At 52.3% G+C, this 12104-nt stretch overlaps 1 protein-coding gene across 2 annotated transcripts; it reads right to left on the reverse strand.

Annotated features, from left to right (window-relative positions):
- Nucleotides 1-7404: 7404 nt before the first annotated feature.
- On the reverse strand, nt 7405-12104 carry ZIC2 (Zic family zinc finger 2). 2 transcript variants are annotated; one of them, XM_045811072.2, is made up of 4 exons: nt 11033-12104; nt 9067-9230; nt 8699-8850; nt 7405-8545 (listed from the first exon to the last, which is right to left on the reverse strand). In XM_045811072.2, the coding sequence occupies exons 1-4, from the start codon at nt 12102-12104 to the stop codon at nt 8500-8502; spliced, it is 1434 nt and encodes a 477-aa protein (XP_045667028.1). In that variant the 3' UTR covers nt 7405-8499. The 2 variants fall into 2 exon arrangements, with proteins under 2 accessions (XP_045667028.1, XP_045667027.1); XM_045811071.2 differs by having other exon boundaries at nt 7405-8850.

The following is a 12104-nucleotide window of genomic DNA, read 5'->3' on the forward strand; positions in this document are numbered from 1 at the left end:
GGGTGGCCGAGCCTGCAGCCCGCAGAGCCAGACATTCTGCCGGATCCACCCCTGGGCACAGTGGTCAGAGGGAAAAGATTCCGCTTCCAAACTTGATTAAAAACAGCCTCCCAGTTTCTGCCCCGTTAAGGAACTGCGTGGCTTGAGAAGCTGAGTAAACTGCCTGCGAGAGTGGCTGAGGTCTATACCCTGTCAGTTGGGAATCCAGAGAAGCTTGAAAAAAGCAGCGGATGGTGAGCTGCAGAAGGACAACTTGTCCACAAAAATCTGCAGTTAAAATCCACTTCACATGACTTAGGTGCTGAGAAAGAGTGACTTCACCTTGTAATTTTTCACCTGAATTTGAAGGGAAAAAGGAAACACATGCACACACCAAAAACCTACCCAGATGCTTGGGAAATATTTCTGAGTTACTTTTTTTTTTCCTTCCTGTTGGCAAATACTTCAAAATATTCTTCTCTCCCTCAAGGTTTATTCTGGATGATACAATTAAAAGAAAAATACTAAGATAGAAAAATATCCTAGAAATAATGAGTGTGTAGGTGGGTGAATAAAACAGACTCCTGTCAGCATCTTCTTAAAGATACGCTGCTGTTGTTGCTTGTGATATTTTTATGGTAAAAGCTAAAGACATCCAAACAGGATTCAAATATGAAGAGAAATGGGAGGTTTCCTGATGTGTTTCAATAATAAAATGAAAATCGAGTCTGTATGTGACTGTGTGTTCCCTTTCGATTTGAAATTTTATTCCAGAAAGTGCTACAACTTGTTACTTTTTTGTGGGCACAGGAGGAGGAAAAATATGATACATTGGGGGATTTTTCGGTAGAGCTGTGTTTAGTTTTAATTTTCCTGTATTTTAAAATAAACACTTTGACCAAAGCATGTTTGATCTTTGCAAGAAGGAAATATACATTGTGGAGGAATGTGCAGCGGTTGGGTATGAAAATGGGGTTGTGACTCACAGCTGCAGGCTGAAAAAAAAGGCGTCGTGGTGTCAGCCAGAGGTGTTCAGTCTAATAATTCAAGCTGTAAACTGTATCCCCTAAAATTACCTACATAATAAATCATTGTGTGAAGAAAAGAAGTTTGGACTGAAAAGTGTAAGTAAAACAGAATCCTCAGGAGACTTCAATGCTGGGACCTATCGGCGATGATGTGAAATACGGGTTTATTTTGTCCCAAACTTTGAAGATCAAAATAATACTGGAAATGATTCTAATACAGCTGTTTTTTGTTTGTTTGTTTGTTTGTTTGTTTGTTTGTTTCGGTTTTGCCCTGAGTTGCATAGTCTGTTGGAGAATTGGGCTTCCATTTTTTTCTCAACTGAAACTGCTTATGGGATTTACAGTCACTCTATATATTTCCAAGAGAAAACTCAATTCAAAAATGGGTCTATTTTAAGAAAAACAGTGTAACTGAGTTATCAAATGCATAGTAAGAATGGAGGCAGAAATGGTTCTGGAAATTCCCTTAGGTTCCTGTCTCAGATTTCACTGTTGCTTACAGGTACCAAAAAAACACTGCAATTATGTAAACTGATGAATTAGCTTGCCTAACAATTCACTGCTAGATTGAAACACTTAGACACTGCGGTTGGCAAAGCCAGTGTCAAATCCTGGAGACTTGAGAAACGGGAACGTTTGGGGATGGAATACACCCGTCTGGGGTAGAAAGGAGCTCAGTGCCTGGAGAAAAGATGGAATTGTCAAGAGGAAGTTTAAAGGCCAAGGACACACAAAGTCTTTGAAACAATAAGGGTGAGGAAGTCAAGAAGCAGACTCGCCAAAGCCACATTGAAACAATTTATTTTATAGGATCCCCTACATTTCCAGAATTAGTGAGCAGAAGAAGCGCCCTGCTGGGAACGCGGGCTGTGGGCTCTCGCGCTCACACGGGCACTGGGAAAGGGATGAAGTCAAGTTGACGCGGGTCTCTTTCGCCTGGGCATTTCAAATGAAAATATAAGAAGGAGGGCGGGGAGAGAGGGAGACAAAACGAAGCTCGAAAAGACGGACTCCGAAGTCTGCAATAAAGATTAACTGGGAAAAGGAAGTCCATTGCAATTAAAACTCCTACCCTGGCTCATTAGTATTCATGACCGAATGTCCACCTTTTCTGTTTATCTTTCTCCCAAGATCAATATCGGAGCAGCGTGGGCCTGGGAGGAGCCCAAGCCCGGCCCTGCGTGCGCCTGACCTCTCGCGCCCTCCCTACAGGTCAGAGCATCTTCAGAACCGCCGGGCCAACGCCGCGCCCAGGATCATTAAAGCCACCATTCATCTGCCGGCAAGGAGAGGGAGGGGGAACGGGTCTGGGTTGGGGGGATGGGGGTGGGGGCAACGGGCAAACAGACCCAACCGACTCCAAAGAGTTTCGAGAAACCACGCTCCGCCACACCAACCGCTGTGGGCCCAGTGGGTCAGGAGAAAGAAAAGAAAAAGAACGAACCGCGCGCGTTTGCAGCGAGAGGCCCGGCGCGGCTCCTGGCCAGGCGGTCGCTAGCTCCGCCTGGTTCCAGACCCAAGATGGGGGGCGGGGGGCAGGCAACATAAGAGCCCTTCCACATCCTCCCCTATAGAGGACCCCACGCCCACCCCCAGCCCCGTGCGGTCTGTAGCCGCCCCAGGCCTTCGCCAGCCTCTGAGGAGCAACCCAGTCGGGGAGCGTTAACTAGGATGATTATCTTTGACATTATTAACATTATTATTATTTCTACCCCCAACCTCTCTGGCGGCGTGGCGCCCTGTTCTGCTCCCCTGAGCCACCAGGTTTGGCCTCGGGGACAGAAAAATCCTGGCTTCGAGAGGTTAGGAAAAGAAGAGGCTAAGGGCGGGGGTTGGAGGAAGGGGGCGAGGGTTAGAAAACTCTTTCCCTTCCTCCGGGTTAACGGAGAGGTAAGGAGCGACTTCCCAACGCACACACGGGAGTCAGTGGGTGCGAGGCGAGGCTGGACAGTCTGGCCTATCACATTCCCAGGGAAGTGGGCCTGAAGGATCCGGACTGCGTGCGGGGACACCCCCCCCCAACTCGTCTCACACTGATGGCTCAAAGTGCGGTTTCTGTAATCAGGCCCAGGCAGGAAACTCTCAAAAGCCAAGTTGGATGGAGAGTTCAGGGCAGGCCGGGGGCCCTTTCGGAGGGAAGCCATAGTGGGTGGGGGAGCTGGGAAAGAGTGGAAGGGTGAGGGGGGCATCTCTTGCTGGGTCTTCCCTGCACGCGTCCCCAATCTCCGCAGCTCGGGTCTACCCCATGCACGCGAGTGGGTGGCTGGGGGATGCCGAAGGAGGCGAGCATATGTGAGTGCATGTGTATGTGTATGTTGAGGCGTGGAGAGAGAATGTGTGTGTATGAGGGGGGTCTGTCTGTGTGCGCACACGCAAGTGAATGCAATCCCCCCCACCCCCAGCTCTGGCCTGGTGGCTGCGCTGAGCCTTATCCCGAATGACCCCGCAGGCAGGATGCTGGATGCGGGACAAGGGCAGGATGCAGGGCTGGAGACGAAGCGAGGTGTCACCTCTTCAAAAGCTCTTCCAGCCCTGGGAACAAAAGGGAAACGTGCAAGGGCGACAAGGTGGCCCCAGCACGGACAGTTCCCGGACTGGGCCCTGAGGGGCGGGGCGGGAGTGGGAGGACCCTGGCTTCGCGATCTGGGCCGCGGAGGAGCAGGGGCGGAGCGGGGCGTGGACGCTGCGGCCGCAGTCACCCCACAGCCTTGACCGTGAACTCGAACCCTCGGGCTGCCCTGGTTATGGTTTACAGAAGTTCTCATTCGTAACACTTTGTTCAAACGGCCAAGACTGCCTTTTCTTTCACAGGAGCCCAGCGGGAAGACCTGAAGGGTTTATGCCCGATCACTCGATCCAGTCTGGAAGGATCTAGATTCTTCCCTAAAATAAAACCCTTGCAACAGTCTGTTGGGGGCATGGAGAGGGGGGTTAGCGAGGAGAGCCACACGTCTCCAGCCCTGTTCTAAGCTGCCAGTTAAAAATAGAAACCGTTCATTGTGGTCTGCTGGGGGTAGCAGTGGGCCGAGGAGCTCCAAGTTTCTGTGGAACCAAAGCGGGATCAGACTATATAATCAATCAATCCTCAAGTACTTATTGAACGTGTATTGGGGATCCCGTGGGTCGCTTTCCGGAGCACGTGTCCATTTAAGTAAAAAGGCATCCAAGGGTTCAACCAAGTCTTGGTGAGGTATTATTTTGAGGCCTTTACTGCTTAGTTCTTGGACACAGGCCTAGAGCGCCCTTTGGGTTATTTCGGTGGCCTGGGAGAGAGGAGGGTAGGACCCCAGTCCCAAGTGAGTACTTGGTGGGCCCCCGGGAGTCCAGGTGTGCTACTGGTGCGCTCACCAGGGACCTACCAGAGGACACCTCTCCCCCCGTCAGTCCTACCCACTCAGCCGGGTGACCGATCACTTGGAAAACCCAGGCCTTCCTAGCCACCCCTGGAATCCGGGAGAACAGAGCGATGTACAGGGAAACCCGAAACTCCGGTCCAGCCTCTAATCTGCCCTGGATGTGCAGTTTTGTGCGGAAAATACACCATTTGACACTGAAAACATCCGTCTGAAAAAGACAAAAGGGGCAGGGGTCGGGGAGAGGAGGAAGAGAAAAGGTACCAGCGGAAAGGAAAGGGGCTGGGACAGCGGGGACGGGGTGTGCAGGGCCTGGGACCTGTTTCCTCTACACGATTCCCGCGGCCTTAGCAGCCTCCCCTTGCTCGCCCCCAGAGCAGAATCAACCCGGCCTCTGCTCCAAGAGTGACCTCCTCCCCGCCTGGGACTTGGGGGACTTCATTGAACCGGGAGAAGCTGATACCGATGCCAGTTATCATTGTGGTCATTAATAATGCAGTGAGGATCACGATAATTAATAATAATAATGATGGGCCTCCCGAGGGGGCTCCAGCTGCCTCCGGATAAAGCGGCTCTCGCGTGAGGGGAGTTCGTTGGTGGTGGATGGAGCGGAGCGCAAAGGGAGCGAGCTTGGGCGCTCTGAAGTTCAAGTTGATGCTGTGAGAGCCAGAAGCGGTGGCAGTCGAGTCGAGCCTCCCCGCGGGCAGCGAACCAGAGGCGCAGCTCTGGCTCCCCGAGGGAAGAGAAGATGGGATTCGGTTTTCTAGTTCTGGAGTCCAGAAGAGGGCAGGTTAGAATTCAGGTCCATTCAGGCTGGGGGGGGGGGGTGGAGAAGCGCGCACCCCCCACCCCGCGGGCCCAGGCGCCTCTTAGCGACGCGGAATCTTGGGCCGCCAGCCCCCCTCGCGCTTTCGAAGTTGAGCAATTCTGACTCCTTTGACCACTTTGGCCGTCTCCCCCTCCCCCCATCCTGTCTCCGGGGTTCGAAGTGCCGGAGAGAAAGGCGTGGTGGAGTGGGCCACACCATCGGGTCGGTGACCAGCGTGGACAAAGCGGTGGGACGCGAGGGCCCGAGGCCCGGAGGCCATTTTGCGGGGAGGCTGCCCCGGTTCGCTCCTGGAGTCCTGGGGTGCACTGGGAAACCGCTCCCAGGCCGCGATCTTCCTCCGCGCGCCGGGCGCCTCCCCATTCGTATTTCCTGCTGAAAACCAGGATCAGCGCCACTGGACCGAAAGGGCCACGCTGTAGCTCCCCGACATTCCGCGCTGGCGGGCCCGCCAGCCAACTCAGGACGGAGGGCGTCCGCAGCTTCTTGCTGTTTCCCTGCTTCCTCTGCCAAATGAGAAGAAAAGCCGCAAGCCTTGAGTGGATACTAAAGTTGCCCACCTCCCTCCATTCCACTCTTCTCTTCAGACTGGGGAGGTGCCTCAAAACCAAGAATTTTCACCGAAAAAAAAAAAAAGTTTAACGCATTTAGGATAGACCATCGTATTCTTGTCCAAGTTATGATAAATATTTAATCTGATTCCTTAACCCCCTCCTCCGGAGGTGGCCCGGGGTGGGGGGTGGGGGGGTTGAAAAATTAAACGCTTTTCCTCACAGCTTATAATGTGCTCAATGAAATCTCCCAAGGATCAGTAACATATGCCAATTATTTTAATAATTTTCCTTAATATTATTAGGGGTTATAAATTTGACTTTAATAGGGGGTTGATTGCTTCAGGAGCTGGTGCTTGGGCAGTTCGTTGGGCCGCTGGAGAGGGCTAGCCGGGCCTCTGTCACCCTCTGGGACACACACACACACACACACACACACACACACACACACACACACACCAAGTTGGAGTCTTTCCCTCCCCACTGAATAGGTGGCCTCCAGGAGGTCAGGGTTGCCCTTCTCTCCAAACGGCCCTCTGGCCTAGCCTGCCTGGCCCTGCAGCTTAGTCGACCTCCGAAGGGGAAGGAGAGAGAAGCATTGGTCTCCACCGCAGCCACCCATGCCCTGGGTTTCCCCCCACAGAGTCCTGAGAGCCCGCTGGGCGATCCTAGGGAGGTGTCGCAGCTGATGCCCGCCGAATCTACTCAGTAGTGGGGTGTTGGGGGAGGGGGCACTCAGGGACTGTCAGGGACTCTCCGAGGATACTCAGGAAGAGATGGAGATGTTCTGATGTCTCAGGGATTTAAAAATAATTTTCCCCATTCCTACCCTTTGATTATTAAAACTATTTTTACCTTCTTCCTTAGAGCATCTTGTTTGAAATCAGATAAATTCTTGCAGGGGAGGGGAGTAAAGCTGCCAACCTTCTAGACAAACCAGTGGTTATTGGTGGTCTGCCTCACCCACTTCCACCTGACCATTTTAATCTTTACCTTATTCTATTTTACTGAATTCTTGAAGGGATTCTCTTTTGTTTTGGGCCACCGGTTTGTTGCTTTCCTAAATTCAAATATACTCTCTATCACCTTCTTCTCTTGAACATTGGTGCGCAGCAGTTGTGCCGAGAAGCAAAATTTCTTGAGCAAGCTCTCTAAAATTTCAAGAAAAAACTTTTGGTAGAAAAGGGCCCTTAAACTATAATCACTGGGCCAAGTTCAAAAACAAAGTACTCAGCTCAGTTTTAAATGTGCAATTAAAAATAACTATACCTCAGCTTTTCAGAGGGAGGGAGAGGAAAGGGGGCAGGGAAGAGGGAAAACAAAGAATAAGGAAATGTTTAGTGCTCTTAAATCCAGTCCAAATAGCTGAAAAGAAAGGCATTCCCTCAGATAATGGAGCCATTAGAAACTCTGAAGGTTCCTGCCGCCATTCCTCACAGGGCCTTTCCAAAATTTAATTCACTCTCAGTTACAAACAAAGGACATAGAAAATAATTTTGAGACTTTCTGCCAAAGGGGCAGTTTGGCCTGGTTTCTATGCATACGTACACCTTTCTCCCCAGAATGTAAGGTGGTACCTCCCATTCATTTAGGCAGCTGGTCCATACCCACATCACCCTCAGCTTCCCCTTCCCATTTTCTTTAATAACTTTGCTAGAAAAAAATAGTATGTTCATGCAGTTTCAACACATTTTATTATATTTCTGTATGCATTACTCTCAAAACATATCACAAGAAATGATCAAACCACTTAAAACCTTCAAATAAAAAATCTGAAACAGTTTATGCCCACAATTGTACATATTTATAGTTAAGAAACATTCTTTATAAATATTGTTTCCTCTGTAGCAAGTTAATACCATAATTTAATTACAAATGGATAAATATGGTAACGGGTATTTACAGAAGGAAGGGTGTTATTACGGAAAAGCTAACGGCACAACGTTTATTTTCCCCCACAATCTTTCATACAGGAACTAACAAATTGAACTTGCAAAAGCACTAAAACATCACATGTAAACCCAGCTAACAGAAAAATACATTCACAAGCGTTGGTGGTGGTGGTGTGTGTCTGTGTGCTGTGGATCAATGTGTTGAAGAAACAGAAGGGAGACTTTGGCACGGCTTGGTTTTTTCCAGTCTATAGTTGCATGAAGTTTACAATCAAGTTGCCTCATAAAAAGGAACACAATATTCAATACCACAATACAAAATAAACCATTTTCTTCCACATTACTTAAAAAGAAACCGGGTAAACTAAAAAGAGAAAAAGAAAAAGCCCATCACTTGGCAAAGGGAAGGGAAGAAAGGCAGGAAGGAACGCAATCCGGAGTTACAAATGGACAAACTTCTATACACCAAGAAGCCATTAAAACCACCTTGGAGAAGGAAGGAGTTCGCTATGTACAGTTTGTCAGAAGACTGGGAACTGGGTGAGAAAGAAAGAGGGCATGGGGGGGGGTGGCTTAAGGATGGGGGTTTGGTTCAATATTTTTATGGGGTTTTTTTATTTTTAAAATTTTTTTATTTCTTATTTTATGTTTTCAGCTTCTGAGACTCCGGAAGGGATATTTTTGCTTTTCATGCCTAGATTATTTTTTTAAAAAAAACTTTTAAAAATCCTTCTGCTGGTAAAATCATTTTCATCATCATAAAAATCAGATTCATAATTTTAACAACACATCACAGGGTGCCCTCGGCGCTGGCCACCGGGAGGGCTGCGCCAGGGTGGGAACTGGGAGAGGGAGCGAGGCCCCGGCCTCTCACACGTACCATTCATTGAAGTTGGAGGAGAGGCCGCTGTGGCCCCCGGCCGTCCCGCTGCCCCCTCCAGAGCTGCCGCCGCCCCCGCCGCCCGCCCCGCCGCCGCCCCCGCCGCTGCCTCCGCCGGAGCCGCCGCCCGCGCCGCCGCCGCCCGAGCCTCCGCCCCGGTGCACCGCGGACACGGCCGCCGCCGCCGCTGCCGCCGCCGCCGCCGCCGCTGCCGCCGGGGAGAGGTTAGAGCTGCTCTGCGGCTCGGCGCTGGGGGACACCAGCCCCGGGGGCGTGGACGACTCGTAGCCCGAGCTGGCGGCCGGGGAGGACTCCGAGCCCTGCGGGGAGGACTCATGGACCTGCAAGACAAAAGCCGGGAGGGGAGACCAAAGGGGACTGGGTGTGAGTGCAGCTGCTGTGGGGCCGAGCTCCCGGGGGGAGCACCCCCAGAAATGCCCGCCTCCCCACTTCCACGCCGTCCGGGCCCTGGGGAACTCAGGCCTTCCCAGGCTGGCAAGGGTTGTCCAGGCCGGACCCGCGCCGCCTCGCACTCCTCCCGGCCTCCCCGGTGGTACCTTCATGTGTTTCCGCAGTGAGCTGGGGTGCGTGTAAGACTTGTCGCACATCTTGCACAGATAGGGCTTATCGGAGGTGTGGACGTGCATGTGCTTCTTCCTGTCGCTGCTGTTCGCGAAGCGCCGGTCACAGCCCTCGAACTCACACTGGAAGGGCTTCTCCCCTGTGGACAGAAACAGAGGCGCTTGCTGCCCACACCCAGTGCTTCCCAGAGCCCCCACCCACTCTGGAAGCAGCAAGGCCAATGCGAGAAGGAAAGAGGACCTGGAAGGGCCTGGGTCCCTTAACAGGTCGGATCGCCTCTGCGGCAGAACTAAGATGAAATTAACTGTCTTCCCACCTGACGGTCCTGCGCATTTATTTAATATTTTAATTTTCTTGCAGACTGACACCCATTTCCTCAGATTTAAAATGAATTTGGGGTAGCACCCGGCCCTGCCCACCTTTCTTTAAGACTCTTTGGATTCGCAGCTTCTAACAAATTGTTCTCGCCATGGAGAAGCTGTTATTATGACAAAATATTTAGGGCATTATCAAAATCACACAGGCTGCTGGGCTGCTGTCGGTTTGTCTCTGGGGCCAATAGGCAATTACATTTGGAGTTGCTGTGTTGTTTGGGGACGGGGCTGTAGATCATAACTGAGCCAGTGTTTTTCCATCCAAAATTCTGCAAATTAAATTAACCGTTATTCTAGTCTCACTTCTAGGTATTTTAAAATAAGTCGGGATAAAGGTATTATATTAGAGGTAAGAGAGCATCTAGTGATGGCAGAGGCACAGGCTGGGCAGTGGGGGTGGGGGGCATCAGCAAAGGCTTTCAAAATCTCCCTGTTTAATTTTCTGGCGGTCCCTGCATCCTGTTGCCAGAATTCCAAATGCTTGGAGTCATTTAGAGGTGTGAGAACTCAAACATCGTTCCTCTTGGAAAGAGGACCACTTAACGTTAAATTCCATTAGCACCTAAATTGTTTTTTAAAGACATCCGCTCAGACGCAGGACTCGAAAGCATTTCATGCAAATAAATTTCTCAAATTTTAAACCTTGTTAAAAGCTTGTCTCGCACCTCGGCTCCCTCCCTTCCCGGAAGAGAACAATAGGCCGCTGGCGCATCCCCACTTCGGAGTAAATATTGACGGGGGAAGTTGCTAAAACATTTGGCTTTCTTTTAGGAGATCGTCTGGCACGATTTTGGCTGGGACCTGGTCAGAGATGAATAATCTATGAGTCGAGAGGCGCGTTCTTTTGCAGCTCCCTCTTCTCACGCTATTGCCCTGCGGGGCCGTGCTGCCCCGGGGTTTTCTCTGACCGGGTTGTGGGTCCAAGTTTGGAATCGCAAACCCTCTGGTGCCCATTAGAGAATTTCACAAACGACTGCGAACCCTCCGTAAAGCCCCGCGACCTATCCCGAAATGGGCTTTAAAAACACGTCTACTTTTTTTTTTTTTTTTTTAAGGAGAAATACTCTACACCTTCGGCTCACACCAGACTCATTTAATGGGAAAACAGTACCGGGAAGGACTTTTGGACCGCGAGTAAAAGAAGTGGGAAAACACACAAGCCACCCAAACACAGACACACAGCCGGAGAAGAAAAGCACATCCAGACAAGCTGGCAAAATCCTCTCTAGGCTCGATTCCCGGGCACCGAGTTGGAGAGCAGTTTTATTTTGTGCGTTCTATTTAGAACGGAAATTATTAACCGGGACTGAGCAAATGAAGCAATTACATCACCCAAAACATACATTTGGTGTTACACCGATCATTTAAAACCCAATTTCCGTACATGGAAAAATACAGCCCGATAATATTCTTTCTTTCTCCAACAAAAACAAGCCGCTGGCTGTCTCGCACACACAAAAACACCTCCCATCCCAGAGCAGGAGCTGGCGGTCTGCGCGTTTCCCTCAGCCAACCAACCACAGCCTCTCTCCTCTCCGCGCCCCATCCCTGCCCGGCCCTCAGTTACCTGTGTGGGTCCTTTTGTGGATCTTGAGGTTCTCGGAGCGCGCGAAGACCTTGCCGCAGCCCGGGAAGGGGCAGGGGAAGGGTTTCTCGCCTGTGTGCACGCGGATGTGGTTGACCAGTTTGTATTTGGCCTTGAAGGGTTTGCCCTCGCGCGGACACTCCTCCCAGAAGCAGACGTGGTTGCTCTGCTCCGGGCCGCCAACGTGCTCCACGGAAACGTGGGTCACCAGCTCGTGCATGGTGCTGAAAGTTTTGTTGCAGCTCTTCTTGGGGTTGCTCAGCTGCTCGGGGTCGATCCACTTGCAGATGAGCTCCTGCTTGATGCACTGCTGCCGCATGTAGCGGAAAAAGGCACCAGGGTGGTGGTGGTGGTGGTGGTGGTGGGCCGCGGCCGCTGCCATGTTCATACCCATGTTCATATTCATGGGACCGTACTGGTTGTGGAGCTGCGCCGCCGAGTAGGGGTCGGTCCGCGGGCTGGCCACCTGGCGGTACTGCTCCGAGCGCCCGAACACCTCGCCGGGCAGCCCCAGGCGCATCTGCCCGTTGAGCACATTCTGCGAGCCGTGCGGCCCGTGCTGCTCCGGGAGGCCGGGGAAGAGGAGGTGGCCCTGCGCGTCCGAGTGCGCATGGTGCAGGCCGCCCGCTCCTGGCCCAAACAGCCCGTGCTGCCCGCCGCCCGGCGCCGAGTCCCCGAAGCCGCGGCTGCGGAACAGGAAGTCCCGGGTGGAGTTGAAAGGCGGCCCAGAGTAGGAGCCGACGTGCGCGGCATGGGGCCCAAGAGCGGCGGCTGCGGCGGCAGCCGCCGCAGAGCCGGGGTAGGCGCCGGGGCCCTGCGACGTGAACGCCGAGCTCTGGCCGGGGGACAGCTCGTGCGCGCCTGGGTTGAGCTTGAAGGCGCCCATGTGCGCGGCCGCCGAGTCCACGAAGCCGTTCTGCGCTGCGGCCAGGCTCAGTTCGCGGTCCTGCATCTCGGCAGCCGCCGCCGCCGCCGCCGCGGCCGAGTGGTGATGGTGGCGCGCGAAGCTGCCCACCCCGATGGCCGGGAACTGCGGCCCCGCGTCCAGGAGCAT

The sequence above is a fragment of the Ursus americanus genome, chromosome 10, assembly GCF_024610735.1.
Source record: "Ursus americanus isolate L20-20 chromosome 10, mUrsAme1.1.p, whole genome shotgun sequence".
Taxonomy (NCBI): domain Eukaryota; kingdom Metazoa; phylum Chordata; class Mammalia; order Carnivora; family Ursidae; genus Ursus; species Ursus americanus.